Source organism: Hippocampus bargibanti, linkage group LG07 (genome assembly GCF_051943395.1).
Source record: "Hippocampus bargibanti isolate YZ-2025 linkage group LG07, ASM5194339v1, whole genome shotgun sequence".
Lineage (NCBI taxonomy): Eukaryota > Metazoa > Chordata > Actinopteri > Syngnathiformes > Syngnathidae > Hippocampus > Hippocampus bargibanti.
The window spans coordinates 17,765,200-17,784,705 of record NC_142740.1 but is presented as its reverse complement, the minus strand read 5'-3'; the positions used below and the strand labels follow the sequence as shown (position 1 = coordinate 17,784,705).

At 40.4% G+C, this 19,506-nt stretch overlaps 1 protein-coding gene across 7 annotated transcripts in view; it reads right to left on the bottom strand.

The window, feature by feature from the left end:
- Positions 1-19,506, bottom strand: part of elavl4 (ELAV like RNA binding protein 4) — a 109,836-nt gene that overhangs the window by 48,553 nt on the left and 41,777 nt on the right. For 6 of the 7 annotated variants that reach the window (XM_089000377.1, XM_089000374.1, XM_089000376.1 and 3 more), the window contains 2 exons: positions 7,465-7,551; positions 767-1,013 (listed from right to left, as the gene is read on the bottom strand). In XM_089000377.1, the coding sequence (XP_088856503.1) occupies positions 767-1,013; positions 7,465-7,551 (334 nt within the window). The remainder of the gene's footprint in view (positions 1-766; positions 1,014-7,464; positions 7,552-19,506) is intronic. The other variant, XM_089000378.1, reaches the window with a different exon arrangement.

Genomic DNA, 19,506 nt, shown 5'->3' with positions numbered 1-19,506 from the left:
GCAACAACACATTTGTCATCACTGGCATAACGTATCTTTAGAGTAAAACATATGCAGTGATTTTATTGATATACGTATCATATTTTTATTCCAGTATTGGTGTCTTGTTTGCCCGCCTGCTCTCTCGCTGTTTGGTGATTTATAATTTCTGTTTGGGCTTTAATGACATTATCAGAAGAGGAGTTAGTGTCTTTAAGTGGGATCTAAAATGAAAGCCATTACGGAGTATTATTCAAGAGATGCACCCGGCTTACACCTCCTGTCATCCATCTGTTGTTTTGCAACCACGATGAGATTACACCCGTGATTTGCGGCAGGAGGCAATGTTCAATTCAAATAACTTTGGAGGACATGTGGCACTTTGCTTCATTGCTGACACGCAGCACCTGAAAGCACACCAGAGGGCAGAGAAGAGGCTAAGTGCAGCTGTCCTCGGAGCTAACAGTGGATTAACTGTTTATAAGAACAAGCATTAAAGTTCTTTGAAAATCCTACTTGACACTTTGGCCTGGAATTCATGGGATATGGAGAAAACTTCTCAGGCTTTAAATGCTTTTGACTACACTGAAGCCATGTCCACTCAAGCAATATTTTTTGGGCAAATATGTATTTAACTTTGTGTTGTGTTCTTGTTTTGTTGGCTTTACACATGGTAGATAGCACTGTAATCAATGCTGTAAAACAGATGTTGTCTTTCTGGTTTATTCCTCGCCAGAAAGTAGAAATTTGGAACAGACTGATCAGTCATGAGGTCTTCATTGCATACCTGTAATCTTGTCACGGACCAGTTTACAGGATTCAATCTCTCCGATGCTACCGAAGAGGCTGCGGAACTCCTCCTGGGTCATGTTCTGTGGCAGGTAGTTGACAATGAGGTTGGTTTTGCTGTCGTCGTTTGTCGGCCCGGTCTGCATGGGCGAGGGACAGGCGCGGCTGTTAGTGGTTGGGCCGTTGGCTGTGGTGCCTCCTCCACTTGGTCCGTTTGTCACCGGAGCCTCCATGTTACTGATGATCTGAGAGAGGCCAAAGGGAAGAGAGTGGGAAAAGATGAGCAGATGGACGCATTTGTCTCAATTATATTTTTTCATGTGTTGACCAATTGAATATAAAAACACATTTGAAGTTGACAAAAGCTGTTTATGCACTCATCTTTATAAAAAAATAAGAACAAACAAACAAAAAATACATCCGAAATCATTTTGTGACCCGATGGCACAAGTATCAAACTGAAGGCCCGGGGTCAGTATATGGATCTGTACCAAAATGTTAAATTGTCATAATACAAATTGTTGAGATTTTGCAATAATTTTGTGACCCACTTTACCCACACTTGAACAAGAATTGAACCAATTATTTGAATCGACTTGCCTGATTTCAAAACTAGCAAACTAATAACTCATTCTCTGCCATTCCCAAATTTATTTGGGAATTGAAAAGTATGATGTGGAGCCCCACTTCCAAATTTGTTCGGTTTTCGGTTTTTCTTGTGAGTGGGCCTGTGCCCATAAAGCACTGGTCAGAGCTCTGGCAATCTTATTCTCTCCCACGAGGGGGCAGCATTTGCCTTTTGTAGGGGTGTCCCCATTTCAGGCTCAGATAACTCCAGACCCATATAACTTAGGAATGAATTCTCTTTTTTTGATGAAAGAAGAGAGTCTAATGTTTCTTACGCTGTATTGAATGTTTATGTAGACCTAAAACTCAATATTCTGTGGGTCCTGCAATTTGAGTGAAAAAGACAAAAACTCTGGCACTGGAGTGGACACATTTTTGTACATCAGCTGGCAGTGAATGAGTTAATTTGTTTTGTAGAAGTCATCATTTTCTACTCGCTGTAGAAAGAGCCCTCTGAGGGAAGATGTAATTCCACCCTTTCCTCTATGGTGTCTTTCCTTCAATATTAATGTGATATTTAAATATCTATAATCATATGCAAGACGACTCAAGGATTTTAGAGTGGAAGAGTTCAAATTGGTTAAAAACACTGGTATTATAATTCAATTCAATGCGTTATACCTTGATTCAAGAGACTATGATGAAATGAGTTTCTTGTTCCCATTTTGCATGAAAATGAATGCACACATTTCTTTTGAAGATATATCTATAAATCCAATAACACATTTTTGATAAGAACCATTGATTTTAAAGATAAGTAATTCAATATTGTTGGAATTCATGCACTCGCCTGTTTTAAACCAAATTTTATTTTTCAATTCAAATCTGTTTTTGTTACAAACCTAGCCACTACGTTGTGTTATTTCCATCTCTGATACACATTCAATAACTGAAAAAGAGATTTCCACTGGCCTCCTAATTCCATTTGGTTCAAAAAAGGTACCCCACTTTGGCAATTTTATGAAGTAATCTAACCCAAACACAAACATCTTCATTCAAAGGTGTATCAAGATCAAAGTATTCTACATTTTAGCATTTAGGGGCATCCTTTTAGCCAAATACTGCATTAAACTATGGATGGATGATGCTACTGCTGTGGCAGAAAAGTTCAGACTCTTGTTCTCAGGTTTTGAAGAGCATCTCAGGATCAAAGTGTTCTCAAAGGAACTGTGAGCTTGCATAAGTGTGTGAAAATAAGCTAAAAAAAATGAATGGAGAGTCAGAAATTGGAGGAGGAACATGTAGGTAGCTTTCGCACCGGTGCCTTCTGATGTCTTTTTAAATAGACTTGTCACTTGTCATTAAATATTACTCTCACAGAGTAATGGGCGGAGTCAAATATTTGCATACGATTTGTAAATAAAATGTTTATCACCGAAGGAGTCGATTCGGGATGATGCTTCACTAGACAAATAAAGGAGGTAGAGGTTCACAAACTGAGGATCTTAGTAAGTAGTAAATCAATTTCATATCAACACACCATAAGGAAGTGATAGCCCATAAAATTGAAAAGTTGTTTGATTCAATGCAATCTTTTGCGAGTACCGAACAAACCCATTTTGAGCTCTGAAATTTCATAACAATCATTATTATAGTGCATACCAAAACCCAAGGTAAACCACCATTTGGATCTAAACGCAGTGTTATTGTCCTAACTGCGATGGTGCCCCTATTTACTCATTTGGGCGGGCATCTATTTTTAACTATTCTGAAGTACACACAAACTGAACTTAGAAGTAGACTAGAAAAGAAGTGCACCCACTTTGCTTGTATATTTGGAATAACTACACGAAAATTATTAAAAAAAGAAAACAAAAAAAAGTGTGCCAATCATATTCCTAAAAACGGTGTCATCACTTTTCAATTAATTTACAAAGTTGTGGTGAACAGCAAACCCAAAGCTGCAGCATTGCTTATTTTTAATAGACACAAAATAATGATATAACATTAAAGGACAACCGACGTCTCCGGACAAGTTGTGTCCATAATTTGTAAAATGGCTTCAAATGACTTCTACTGAGCGTATTTTAAAAAGATTCCACCGCATATAGCTTGATTTTACGTTTTAAGACTCGCGCTGAATATTCAGGAAGTCTTGTTTTTGAGTAGGTGACGAGTCCGTACGTGACGTCACTAAAGGAACGCCCCCTGACCGAAAAAATACACATTGTAGCAGTCCTTCCATCACGTCAATGTAGTTTGCTGTATTGTTTGGTCTGAAAACCTTGTGTTCCACCCAAAAGCCGCCAGAAGAGGGTGTCCAAGCTCCATAGAAGGAATTTATCAGCCTGTGGAAACGGAGGTGGCCACAGGAGGTCGCCATTTTGTGCCTCTTTTCTGGTGATCGTTTCTTCCCAATGTTGCCTCAAAATGGCATGGAATAAATTCTTTAATTGATTGCAAACATGTATGCTTTCCTTTTCAAAACTATTTGAATCATATTCATAACTGGAGGTGTAACAAGAAAGCATATTCTCCGAATCTGAAGCCATTGTTTTGATTCTCAAGCAATGCAAGACGTCTTGGCGTGACGTCACAAACTGGGGGCGGGACTTTTGAAAATGCCCAATTCGCAGCTCAATTTTTTGCAGATTTTGGACACTTCAAGTCATTTTTATTGGTGTTTTGCATTTGAATAAAAATATGATACTGCATGTTTTTGGTATTTTAGATACTATAAAACGTTTTTCTGACGTCAGTTAAGAAACAAAAAAGTGTTGTTTGTCCTTTAAATATATTTATGTATATTAGATAAATAGACATGTAATAACATATCAAACACAATAAAATGAACTACAGTAAAGTCTCGTTATATCGATATTCTCGGGAGTCCGAAAAATATCGATATAACCGGGAATATTGATATATCTGACCCTGCGCGCATGTAATTTTCTCCTTGCGTGCATAGAAATAGTATCGTAATAAGCGGGACTATCGATATAACCGGTATCGATATAACGAGACTTTACTGTATTGTTCATGTAACAATTCAAATTTGTTGATATTCTTCACAGATGTGAGATTGACCTGCCATTTACTTCACTTTATTTCATTCATTCATTATTCGAACTGCGTTATCTTCACTGAGGTCGCAGGGGATTCTGGAGCCTAAGCCAGCCGTCTTCGAGCACAAGGCGGGTGACACTCTGAACCGGTTGCCAGCCCATCGCAGAGCATTATTTCACTTTAATTAATGACATTTTCATGATATTTGCTTTTGTACAGTTGCTCACATCCTTTTTAGAAACCGCCTTTTCACAATGACATGAAAAATACTATTCATATTCATAGAACGTTGCTCTCGACCGTACCGTCGGCCTGTCGTTATGCAGTTACACACATATACGGACACACACTAAGGGCCTGCACTCATTCCTACGGTGAGGCATCTTCAGTTATAACACATAGACACACACATACAGAACAGGAGAGAACAATGGGCTTGAAAGCACAACAAAAAGGGGAAAAAAACAGATGAGGAAATCTCTAAAAGCTCTCAAGATGAGAGCCACATGCAAATTGTTCTTTTGACAGTATCCTTCCCCGCTCGCCTCTCTACCACAACAAAGACAGCCACAGTGTGAGTGATGGTGTGCGTATGTGTTTGTGTGACTTAGTATTGGAGAAAGACAGAACGGTATGTAACCATAAGACAACTGACTGAAGAAGGCCTTATTATTAAATGTGTTTGCATTCCCCTGCTGGGCTGCTAAAGTCCTTCTCTGCCTTTCAACTCCATGGGACATTTTGAGAAGTTGCCTCTAATTAGTGGGGACCAGCAGAGCCGAGTGGACATTTGGATGTCGCCGCATGTGTATGCCCACCAGCGTGTGTGCTTCTTAGCATGCCACTTTATGGAAGTAGAGAACATGCTGACTGCTCTTCACACCCACAGTGGAGTTTAGAAGTGTGGACGGAAGTCAATGTGCAGACTGCAGTATTCACAGCTACCAGGCTATTGAGATGACTTTTCGACTTCAGCCACAATGGGCCCAAAATAAAATAAAGTACTATATATATATTTTTAATGTTTTTGCTCAACCAAACTTCTGTGATGGACGACAAAGGAATGGCTGAGCAAACGGGGAACAAAAAAGTAATAGAATAATTTTGTTTATTTAACTTCATAAAAATAAGGCGTTGACAGATTATGTATGACTGACTATTTTCATTTCTACATTACATGTCTTAATATGTTAATAAAGCATGTATGTATGAATATTGGTTCTAGGGACTCCAAACTAAGTTTCTCTTAGCCAGTCAATGGTATTTCCCATTCACTGCTAACTTTAGCACTGGCAATGTCTTGTGTTTCAACACCCAATGAGTGTAATTACATGTGTTGTGTGTTTAGTTGGTACACAATGTTTATTTGGGAATTGGTGTACATAACTCGCGCTGTTTGGCACATGAATTGGGTTTCTTTAATTATCATCATGAGAAGCCATAATTTAAATCCCTGTTAAATTTAATTTAACTGCCTGGCCCGTGGCAAAAGGTAGTTTTGTGTTTTTGTCATCGACACACACACTCCATTGCCCACTAAATTAACAGTAGTGATGTCAGATTAATGATTGACTGTGACCTGAAATGGGGCGATAATGTCGGCGCCCAATTTCTGCTGCGGTTGCTTTGGCTTAGGGTCGTTTCGCCTAACTGGGACTAAATAAAACATCAAAACCATCCTTAATCGGTCCCAACAGCTCAATGGGATATTGTAAAAAATCTGTTTGAGTGAGTCTAGGGTTTTTCTGGTTTCCATTCAGATTCCCAAAACATTCTGGTTTGGTTAAGTGAAGAAATTGATTTGACTGTTCGAGGTGTGAATGTGAATGCTAGTTCATTTATATGTCAATTGTGATTAACTCAATAATATCAGTTCGAGGTGTTTTCCACCCCTCAGCTTGGAAAAGCAAAGACGTAAGTGAGGGAAAGCGTTGAAAAATGGATGGATGGACACAATAGTTGCTTGTGAAGTACTATTGCCAAATACCCTAAGGACATTGAAAAACAGCAAAGTTCACACAACCCATTTGGGGGAGAGGAGGCTGAAATGAGCCCTTTTTCAGGTGGAGCCAGCTAGAGGGCTCCTTGTTAAGTTGAGACACAAGGCTAAATAAGCAAGAACAAATTGCAAATGCCATGCAAGTCACAAGCAAGGATTGCATTTTCACTCAAGGAGTCATCCCTTTCTCACAGAGTCAACACATGTCAATTAGTTTAAGCACGCATCGGACAAATCGTCAAACACCATTCACAGCGTGTCAGAAGCTTCACTGAGCAATCAATAATGTGGTTGTCATCAGCAGCTAACAATGTTGGCTAACACTATTCTGTGGAGCCAACGCGACTAAATACGGCTTTCTGTACTTTTTGAAGTTGAAATACTGTTGTTTTTCTGATAGTGTAGTCTGACAGTGTCTAAAAAAAAGATATGTACCCAATTTAGGTGGTTATATCTTGTTCTGAGAAATGTGGTGGAGCCAAATTGTGATGACACAATTTAGAAAAGCCAGGCTTGCTTATAAACATGCTTAAAAATAGGTAGGTTAAAGGCGTGTGCCCATAACAATTGGTCAAATAGTACAAACATTTGTACACAAGCAGTTAGTTATTAGTCTCGGTTAATATTTTCCCTTTCATGGGCATTGAGATACTTTCACAATGACATGACGGGGGCTCGAAGAATCATAATATTATTAGTGTTAGAGTAACAAACACAAACTTCATTAATTGGTTTTAGCGGTTTCACCAATTAATCGCAGATCTCTAATATAACGGTTCTAATAATGCCATCCTTATCAGGATAGTTTTCATTTTAATTATTTTGAACTGAGAGCGTAATAGACGTGACAAGTACTGTTTTACTTTTGACTCATCTCTTCACATATGCTTTCATAAATCCATCCATCCAACTATCCAACCATCCACACAACCAACCAAGCATCCATCCAACAGTATCACTACTGGCACGTAGTTGTTTAAACACAATATAAGATCATATTACTTAATGGTTGCACAAAAGGCCCGGCCGGCCCATCCATTTCTCTTGAGCAGGAGTCTCCTTACCATCTTTGGCTGTGTCAGCAATCCCTTGTCTGCCCAGCCCTGGAGCTGCGGGAGCTCTGCCTGACGCCACTGTGTCTCCGTCGACCCCTATGGAGCGGAGCACATGGAGGGAGGGAGGGATGCATAGCCCACCGTCAGCATCATTTACTCCATTTGCACTATGTTTAGGGTTGATGTTTGGATGGGAGGAAGCGGAAGGAAGGGAAAGGGAATGGCAGCTCACAAGAACTATGTGGTCATTCAAGGGCTAAATAAAAATGGCTTCATAGAAATGGTGGGAATTGTAAAAATGTTTTGTGCCATCTTCACACACACAAACATACGCACACACACACTGAGTGAAAACAAAAATCATTTGAAGGGATAACAGCTTCCATTCTCCAAAAAGACACACCACAAGAACTTGTTTAGCGCACACTCCCTGCCTGTGTTGATCCTTTTGTTGGGCAAACAAATTAATCTGTCTAAAAAAAAAAGGAAATTATTGAACATATGTTGGCAACCAATCCCTGATTGATTATGTATAGATGAAATATGTATGTGATTCTATTGTTCCAATGATGCTGTGGTTTCAAGAAGCTATGCAGCATCTGGTAAAAAAAAAAAAAAAAACAAAACAATTGTGTGTGTTGCAAACAGTAGATTGGTGTGGTCCTCGCAATGACCCTGGATTTATGAGTTTATAATGAGGGTTTCCCTCTTGCTATCCACGGGTAAACAAGCCTGCGGTTGAAGACACAGAAATGTCATAAATGAGCAGGAAGTCTGTTCAGCAGTTCTCAAGAGCGAGGCGGGTAGGTGAGTTGTTTGGGGGAGTGTGTAATGCTATCCACAGCTATGGATGCCACTAGCAGCCAATTTAGCAGGAGAGGGGAAAGAGGGGTGGGATGACCTCTGCTATCATTTACTCCTTCAGAGGGAAGAGGAGCAGGAAGAGGTGATCAGTTGGAAGGAAGAAGAAAGAGCAAAGGATGAGCAATGTGGAAGACACTTCCCATGCTTCAAAGAAGGGGAGAGATGAGGTCGATAAGAAAGAGCAAGAGAGAGAGAGAGAGTGTGTGAGAGAGAGAGAGAGAGAGAGAGAGAGAGAGAGAGAGAGAGAGAGAGAGAGAGAGAGAGAGACAGTGGCTTGTCAATGTGCCTTGTAAACGTGGTTGTGAATGCGTAATATCAGAATCGGAATGCCTTTCATAGTCCAACAATGGGAAACTTTGAAAATAATGGAGGTTTAAATGAGCATGACGTTTCAAAAGGAAGGAGGATCCACCGGAACAAATAGGTCAGTGGTTATCCAAGGTAACAAAGAAGATATTGAGGCACCTCTGTTATGAGTCAAGCAAAGACCAAAAATTGTGGTGTACATATAGAAAAACAGACTCATCAAAATTGTTTTCCAACACATGAAAAACATGTCTAAAATAAAATGAGTGTGGCATTTGAACAGCGGAACCTGCACTGCTGCTGGTCAATGTTCCATTTGTTCAGATGGAGAAACAATTTCATTTGTCACTTGCAGGCAAGAATGTTTTTTTTCTGACATTTTAATCCAATTCATAACTTGGTGTGTGGAATATTGATTCACTGTCTGATTTTCTTAGCTTTCACTCTTTTGAATTTGCACAGTGGTGAATGAACATATTTAAAAATGGGGGTTACATGCCATTCTTAAAGTATTTATCAAATATATTCTTTGTTGTACTAGTACTTTCAAATATAACAGAACATATCAACATGTTGGCTCACATAAGTCATGTTATTCAAGATCAAATTGCCTTTGAAAATAAACGACAATGCCTATAGCAAGGAATCAATGGCCAAATAGCACCTAGCATGACAGGTCAATGTCAGACCCTACCAGCTCCGTACTGTTTTATTGCTTGGAATGTATATGTCTACAATTGGATGTGTCATATTTATTTCTCAAAATGCCACATTTGGAGCGAAATATGTCGCAGTCATTGTTTGATGCAGGCTGAGCTGAGGTCTCGCAGTACACCAATGTCCGTTGAAATTTCTCTCCATCTGCTGACTTCATGAGTTAATCCGAAGGGAAATTGTCTGACCGAATTTTCATCAGTTTCCAAATTGTTCAACATTGGTGGGGTAGCATGAGGCACATATCTAGTCTAAACGAATGAAACTCAACACAGCTTGTTTGTTAGCTAGCTGCCTCAAAAAATAAACTAAAACTATGGTAAATTCGCAAACCAAAACATGCACTAGAATAGCCAGAACGCAAAGCAGAGAGCAAACCCTGAATATTAAGATGACTTCTTCTTTTCCTTTCGGCTTTTCCCCTCAGGGGTCGCCACAGTGAATCAATGTCCTCCATCTATCCCGGTTTTGTGCATCCTCTTCTCTCACACCAGCTACCTTCATGTCCTCTTTGACCGCATCTGAATATTAAGATGACAATCTATTAAATATGACGCACAAAAGCTACCCTGAAAGAAGGAAACGTTAGACAGAGGGGAACATCAAGAGCATTTTTCACCCATTCTGCAAAGCTGTCGCTTCACGTAACGATGTCAGTGCAACGAGGCGTGTCTCGACAGACAAGTGCGGCGTCATCGCAGCGTCCGCTCATGTGGTGATTGCATTTAACCACCAGCAAGCAGATGCACGTGAGCCTCCGTTTATGGTGGTATATCAGCCAGTGAACAATAGTCAATGCTCAACCAGATGTTAAAACAAACAATGTCAGGCGAACAACACACACACACACACACACACACACACACACACACACACACGCACGCACACACACGCACACGCACACGCACACACGCACACGCACACGCACACGCACACACACACACACACACACACACACACACACACACACACGCATGCACATTATATTCACCCACACTTCACATTCATCTCATGCGTTCATCTTTGGATGAAATCTAAATTAAAGGTGCAATTTGCATTCAGTGACCATTTTGATGGAAATCCGCTCATGGATACATTTTCATTTATTCAGGGAGTACATTTCAGCCTGTTCTCAGATGCTGGGAAAACCTATTATATAATCAATACACTCTGTAGCGCCATTAATATTTGATGCCGCAAAAGTGCTTCCTGTCTCCTTGGACTCCTGGCGAGTGGTGTCTGGGTTCTGCAGTCTGCCTTTAGCTATGGAAGCCACTACACATTTGTATTTGTCTGGCAGTCCAAAATACTAATGGAACTTATCTTTGCTTTACTGGTTTATGAAACCATTTCTCCCCCGAAAGCGTTCATCTAATGTAATACTCCTCCATAACTCTATTTCACTTAGAACAGTTACGTGAACAATTTCCGAAGTCATCTCATCTGATTTTCATCTTTGTCACGTCACTGCAGCTTTCATATCATAAAACATCGGCGTACTATCGAGAGTGCTGAGCCAGTGCAAGCTTCCCACCCCTTCTCTGTTTTAGTCTTGCAAAGCACAGACAATCAATGTCGCCTGACTTGGCCGGGAATAAGGGAGGCTGCGGAGAATGCAGAGTAGACAGGATGCTGCAGGAGTTCTCCATTGACAGACATGCTGCTTGGCAGCTACAAAATGGAGCCAGTGTGCAACCATCTGACTCGCTAGGATTTTTTCCTTCACCATATTGCATTTGATATGGCCATTTCCTTTTGCTGCACAACAGTTGTACTGCAAGGGACTATTCTCCAGCATTTGGAGCAGACTCCACAAACTTGCACGATGCACATTAGTGTGGAAGTTAGAATGGTGATATTTTCAAACTGGTCGAGAAATTTACAGTGATAATATTTACAAATCTTTCCAGTTACAAGCTGACAACAGAACTTTTTTTCCCATCAAAAAAACTCGACTAAACTTTATTTGTGTTGAGCTTTCACAACAATCACAATGCACAAAACACAAAACAGTAACCCACTCACGAAACCACACTCTTTAAAATGGTCATGAATAATTAATCACATTCAGTCGACATTGCAGTGTGACTGATTTATATGTACATTGTATTTATTTCTTTATTTATATAGGCCCGAATAACTTCATTTAAGTAGTGCAGTCTAAATTGTGTGCATTTTTGCTTCATGCCACACTTTGGTTGGGTAAAAATGTGTAAAAATGGAAGATTCCAAATCAACGGATTGAGGTAAGTTAACAGGTAAATTTAAGTAGGTCAGGAAAGTGTCTTTCATTTTAATTCATGAAAAATTTGTGTTCACTTGCAGCACATGGTTGACCTATGAAATCTTCGAAAATGATATTTGAATAGCTATAATAAATAATAATAATAATCAGATATTATTATCTATAAATATGTTTTTCCCTAGCTCATTTTTATGATTAACAATTTTATGATATGCATCACATTCTATTGAACATTGGCAAAACTTTATTCACAGTATACTTTGTTGATGTTTGCAAGTTCCTATCATGGTCGAAAAAGGGCCACCACAGCACCAGACACAGCTACCGCATTTTCTCTTCTATGCATTCAATTGCAGTGATATTTATTTTATCCTTTCTTCAGATACAGTATTTTGACCAGCATCTTGTAAGCTTCAAAATGCCCTGCAGGTCAGACAGATGCTAGCCTGGATCAATTGGCGAAAGTATTGTGGCGAAACACACACATGCACACATACACACACAAATAAGCCTCCTCCTTTGTTGCACTCTCACCAGCCTGCCTCCAGTCCCATCGATCAGCATCTACTTTACCAAACGGATTCTTCTCCGCCGCCCTTCTTCAATCCATGTGACTTGGAATAATAAATGTTGCAGCAGACGAGAGATGTGTATCTAAGCAATTTTTCATTTAACTTGGGCTCGACTCCTACTGTCATTTTTCTTCTTTCTTGTGACGATTCAAGCTTTCAGTGAGATCAATGCCGCTTTCCAACACCCCCTCACAGCTCCCGGGTAATCAGCACATACTTGCATAGGGTCAGAGGTCATATCATGACAGGATGTAGAAGATTGCCCAAGGGGTCTGACAGACAAGGTCTCTATCAATAGCTCATTTGCTTTGCTCAAGATTTGTATTTGCGGCATTACAATGAAGAATGAGGGCCACGGAAATTCATTATTGAATTAAAAAAATATTTTGCTGCTTCTCAAAACTTTTTGGTTTGGTGCATTTTATTTAATGAACCTTGACAGTCCTCATTGTATTGATTGTCAGGGTTTAAATTTATTGCTGTTTTTTTAAACTATTTTGAATGAAATGACTGCTTTGTTCTTTTACATTCCTAATTTATTCTCATATCACTAAGGTCCATCTTTATTGGTGTAAAACAAAGATCTTTTGACTTCTCATGTTAAAACTTCATTCACTGCGACTTTCATTCCCTTTAGAGTATGACATTAAACGAACTACAGTACCTGGTACTTGTATTTTTGTATAATTACAACGCTACTCTTATACAATATGTATATATATATGTATATATATTTTAATGTTTTACTTTATGCTCATAAAGTGATCACTTTAGGAAAAGCATTTTTTACCACACTTTATTGACATATATAGCTCAGCTGATTATTCATGGTATTATTTATTTTCTCATCACACTACAAAATTATTTTCCAATATCTGATTTTATTTTCCACATAAAAATATGACTACATAATTCTTGTTGTGTATATTTTTAAATAGTTTATATTTCGCCCTAATTTGTGCAATAAAAGTGAGTCAACTGGTTAATCTTATTTTTAGAATGATGCATACTATTTTTTCAGTGTGCCTAATTTTAGGACTTGGTAAAACATCACCACCAACTTTATAAATGGCGAACAAGAAGGACGATGAAGACCTGCAGTGATCTATTCATATCTGCTGTCTGTGTCTCACTTTTTCAAACGCACAGACACAAGCATACACACACCCATGTGAGGCAGGACTCATCAAGTGAAAGATTTACATTCTCCTTTGTTCAGGACATTTGTCCATTCCCTCGAATCCCAAATTGAGCACCAACGCATGCAGAAAATTGGTGAGCATCTAGACTCTAGAGATGACACTTCAATTTGTGCAGCTACAGTGACTGGCGCACTAAAGCTCCTCCCTTGCGGGGTTGTTAGATCAGATGCACACCTGCCCCGCGGTTTCGCCACAGCCTGAGGCGTGGTGGGGGCTGTGGGGGGCTGGCTCAGAGGGTCGAGGGTGAAGGAATTGAAGGGAAGCCAGGATTTGGCTGGCAGCACAAGTCCCCGTCCCCTCACCCCAGCCCTGACCTGGCCTCTCAGGTTCTCATCAAATATCCCGCTTTCACTCCTGTGCTCAAAACAGTCTCCCGCTTGAAGGCCTTTGCCCTGGTTTCTCCATCCTATCCCAGGATGCGCATCGGCACGGTGGCAGTCTTCACCCCGAGCCCCCAACAAAGCCTATCACCGCCTCACCCCCATGAAACATCTTCACCGGCTTGCTTCACACCCAAATCAATGAGATGTCTCCGCCGTGAATTACAGTTTAACTCCCGTGTGTGACAAATGAGAGTGATCGCTGCCATAGCCTTACGTGAACACATAGTGGCGAATTGAAGAGGCTAAATCACTATCACATCCCCTCCAGGGACTATCTTTAATTCAGTGTCATTAACGGTTTTAGTGTAGCTGTCACGTGTCTTATGTTGAGGGCTTCTTCGTGAATTGAACGTGTTTATGATGAATGAGCACTGTCAGCCTGGATTAAGATTTCATCAGGCTCACATTCATTTCACATAAAAGAGTAATAAACACTCAATATGTTAAAAAATACTCATGATGCAGAAGGGGGCTTTAAAGTTTATAGATTTTGGTCTATACATTTCTCATGAATACAACTGATTGCATCACATGGGACTAATTAAACTCCTTGATGTTGTTTATGAGTTACAAAAAGTTATGGCCAGTTGTCAACATGTGATGACAATGGAAAACCAAAAACCATCTATGAGCGCAGTGAGATTCACACATTGTAGAGTGCATTATTAACCTATATAATAGCCTATATTAACACCACAATAATCGACTGAATACCTCAAATAATTTGATGATGAAAAGCCGGTGCACTTTCAAATGTTTAGAAAAGAAATGCATAATTCTGAAATAAACTGTCGAATTACTGAACATGCAAACTGCCAATGGATTTAACAGCTAACAACCAGTCAAAGCTATCTTTTCTTGACACCCTTGTCACTCACCAGTCCGGACCCTGCCTTTTTAAACCATACCAACTGAAAAGTCATATACAGTAAAGTCTCGTTATATCGATATTCAAGGGAGTCCGAAAAAAATATCGATATAACCGGGACTATCGATATATCCGACCCTGTTTGCATGTAATTTTCTCCGTGCGTGCATAGAAATAGTATCAATATAACCGGGACTATCGATATATCCGATATCGATATAACGAGACTTTACTGTAGCTCAATAGTACACCCTATGGTGTACTATTGAAATTAGCTTGACATTCTTGTTCTGTAGCCACAATGGGACATAAGTCTTCTTGTGCCGGTCCCAAATACAGAGGGTTGTGTCAGGAAATGCATCCGACGTAAAAGCTTGGCAAAACAAACATGCGGATCAAACCTCTAAAGATGGAGGACACTGATTTTCTGTGGCGACCCCTTGAAAGGAAAAGTCCAAATGAAAAGAAGAAGAGGATGCATGTTATTGTGCTCAAAGCAGTAACGGAATTTTACCAGAACAGGCTGATACCGGCAACCCGTTCTAAAGCAGCGGATGATAACTTTCACATGCAGGTTGAATGTTGGTGTTTCCCAAAGTTTATGCCACTAATATAGAAAATATCGTCACATCAGAAACCAACCTCCGTAAATATGCAATGTACAATACTGTATCATTAAATAAAATAGTTGTATGAAAACCTCAGCCTTTAATATTTTGATGATTAGACATGTTGTTGTGATTAGTAGACATGTGTTGAATTACCTCTTCTTGCAAGGTTATATTTTCATTGCCGTGTGAGTGCTTGTTTGTTTGAAGTATTAGGCCAAAATAGCTTCAATAATGTGTGCCAAAAATGTGGCTACCATTCATGTTACTGATCCACTTTCCTGCCATTTATTAATATTGCAAACAGTTCACTTTGGTGTATTAAAGATTGAATGTACATATTTCACAAAATGTAGGCATGCATAGTATGAATGGCATTGTAAAATTGCAGACTTATCCAAGGTTGGATTTCGTATCCTTCGAGATGTCCTATTCTCCCCTGATTTCAGTTAGTTGGTGGCTTTCAATATTTCAGTTTACTCCATGATTGAGTAAAACTAGAGATATTGCTCAATATGAAACAATACCTTTTTACCCCAGCGCAAGGTAAAACCACAATAGGATATGCTCAAAGTTAGCATTGCAATATTTGTAATGCAAAAACAGCTATTTTGGTGGATCATTAAATTGAAAGTGTACCTAATGTGGGTCTAGTGTGCTCAAGAGTTCATTGCCATGCAATATGGGCATTAGAGCAACCAAAGTCCTTGATGAACAAAATAACTGCTGCCTATAATCTAACATTCCCGAGAGCGATAGAGAGAGAGAGAGCGAGACAGAGAGAGACAGTGAGAGAGAGTAGGAGGGAGGAAGATAGAAAAGAGAGAGAGAGAGAGAGAGAGAGAGAGAGAGAGAGAGACTGAGACAGAGACCGGGGGGGGGGGGGGCAAACTTGTCCAAAACCCCTTGAAGAGCAATTTTCATTAAATTCATAACAGTTGTTCCAATTAAAACGGTAAAACGAGGCCGCTAATGTTAATGTTGGCTTTTTGAGCAGGTATTTATAACAAAGCTATAAACAGCCTGGAGGTGCACGATAAGAAGAAAACCTACAGCACAGCACTCACACACGCAGAACGAGAGAGCGAGCAAAGAGAGGAACAGTGGCCTGGCTGTTAAATAGAGGCAGCGCTCCTTCTAATCTAATCACTCCTTCCCCCATCAGCTGCATCTCACACCCAGCACGTTCTTTCGATGCGCGAGGTTGTGTGCCTTGCAGCAAAGGCACGGAGCTAAATCACGCAGACATCAAACCGACCGCCGTACTCAAGAATTGGATTGGATTTGCCTTTATTAGTCTCGCAGTGGAGAAATTTACATTTCACAGCAGCAAAGTTGTGAAAGGAATGAAAGTAGAAAAACAAAATACATGAGCTGCTGGAAAGGCAGCCACTTTCGCGGCGCCGTCTTGAAGTCAAAAGAACAAAAAAAAACTAAATAACAAATAACATGACAACACAAAGACACAGAGAGTCGTTCATTCTTAAGCACTTTCTGTACCCTCTTCATTCCGTTGCCGAGAGTGAGACGCGGGAGTGTGTCGGGTCGTGTGCTATCGTTTTGTTTTGTTTTCGTGTGTGAGTCCAGAGAATGTGGTGATTGATTCAGCTCTAAATTGGAGGTCAGATAATCAAATGGTTCCAATGAAAAAGACAGCCGTCCGTCATGTGTCTTAATGGGTATACAGTGTGATGAGGTCAATGGAGAAATGGAAACTATTGTGTGAGTGTTGAGGATTTTCCTACAATCATGATAGAGTGACATTCTATTTACTTACTGAATGAATTGACGTTATAGTTTACTTTCATATAAATAAAGACTAAATAAAATAATATAAAGAAAAATACGGTCCCATCCTACAATTGTTGAAAAATTACTTTCACTTCTAACTGTTCCTGTGAACTTTTCAATCCTAAACTGCTCCAAACCCGTGATAAAAAGTAATGCGACAGCTATCCCATTCGAAGCATCAAGGATTCCCTTTGGTACAGAATATCCTTACGAACACTATGATATGTAGATTTATAAGAAAGCTCAGATAGCACTGTAAAGCCCCCTTTTCCAAGTAGTGGCTTCCACTCTCAAGGACATCATGTTTCAATGAGCTGTCAGTGAGTATTATCTGGCGAATGAGTAAATTACCAGTAACTTGTAAGATCATCTATTCTCCAAGAACAACCACGGTAGTCCACTTAAACACCTCTATTCATATACGTGGACATCCTGTTTCATTCTCGCACCGCAGGGAGTGTTTCACTCTACCCTTCCATCGACACCTTTCCAAAATCATAAATTCCTCCCTGAAAAGAGACACCTGTTTCAATTCGACCTGCTCTCGGCCAATAGATGAATAAATTAATGGATCCCAAAGCTACTTTAGGAAATACGGTCATCCGATGAAATAAGTATCTTTCCTCAAACAGATGTATCCATCATAATGACATCTCGTACATCTGGCAAGTGAGTACGTGAATACCTCTGAGGACTATTTAAGGAAATGCAGTTCACTCCCCTCATATAGCCCCCCCTCGCAGACATGCACAAACGAGGCTGAGTTTCTTGCTTCACTTTTTTCAATATATTTTTTTTATAAATAAAAGCCTTCCTCAAATAGACTCCTGATGGGCTCAGCAATCGAGTAAATGAACGCCTCCGGGTACTAGCTGAGAAACAACGGCAGTCACAACTTGAAACCATGACAATATGCCACATTGAAATTAAATTAAAGCATTCTTAGCAATACATCAATCAGATCCATTGGAAAGCAAGGTCGCAGTCACTGTAGTCACTCTTTCAAATGTTTTGCAGGCGCCAAGTCATTACGCAATCAATTTGGAGTTTGACTTGAGAATTTATACTGAGCGCATCTTGTGCGAAAATCAAATCTCACTCTGTAACGGGAGAGTGGTGCAATCACAAATGGCTCTGACTGCAGTATAGAGCGAGAGAGCGAGAGAGAGAGAAAGAAAGAGAGAGAGAGAGAGAGAGAGAGAGAGAGAGAGAGAGAGAGAGAGAGAGAGAGAGAGAGAGAGAGAGAGAGAGAGAGAGCGAGAGAGAGACTGACTCAATGTATACCATCAGAGCTAACAGACGAGACCCGCGGCACACCGGCTAAACCATTAAGTGTGGCGCGCATTCAAACGAGCAGATTAATCCCCCCTACTGCGGTACAGAGAGAGGTAATTGAAAATGCCCACAGGATACTATCTCTGTTCGTATAGCGCGCTATATGCCACAGAAGCGAATGTGCAGGAGGAGGCGGCTGATTGCCACTGTGTGACAACGTGATGGTGGAGAGCTGCACATCAATGAGCAAGTTGGAATGTATCTTTCTGCTGACCCCCAACCATTCCTCCACCACCAAACATAACACTTCCCCAGGGCAGGTGCCACCGTTTTTTTAGGCTTGATATGAATCCCATTATACTCGTGTCCTTCATAAATTGAATCCTGCATTCTATGCATTAAAATGTTTTGACAACAGCCACCAAACTTTTAGCTTGTTATGCAATGTTGAGTCTCAGGTGTACTACATAACCTCACCTAACTTTTTTTAATATAATTACACACTCTTTTTTAATAAATAACAATTTCAACTGTGTCAGTTTAAAAAAAACTCGAGCATGAACAAGATACAATGTATCCAGCTGGCTCCGGTCTTCACACAAATCTTCAACAGATCCCTGGAGCAGTGTGAAGTCCCATCCTGCTTCAAACAGTCTACTATCGTCCCCGTTCCAAAGAAACCAGCACCCTCGGGATTGAACGACTATAGACCTGTTGCTCTGACGTCTGTGGTCATGAAGTCCTTTGAACGCCTCGTGCTGAACCACCTAAAGAACATCACCGGACCTCTGCTAGATCCTCTTCAGTTTGCCTACCGGGCAAACAGGTCTGTGGAGGATACAGTAAACATCGGACTGCACCACATCCTCGACCACCTTGACAACACAGGAACCTACGCAAGGATCCTGTTTGTGGACTACAGCTCTGCGTTCAATACCATCATCCCAGAACTCCTCATCCCCAAACTTCTCCAGCTTGGTGTGTCCCCCACGATCTGCCAGTGGACCCTCAGCTTCCTGACAGGACGGACACAACAGGTCAGACTGGGAAATATATCATCCACAACACGAACCACGAGCACTGGAGCCCCGCAGGGATGCTTCCTCTCTCCGTTGCTCTTCTCTCTCTACACAAACGACTGCACCTCAACGCACCCAGCTGTCAAATTCATAAAGTTCGCAGACGACACCACGGTCATCGCTCTCATCAAAGACGGCGACGAG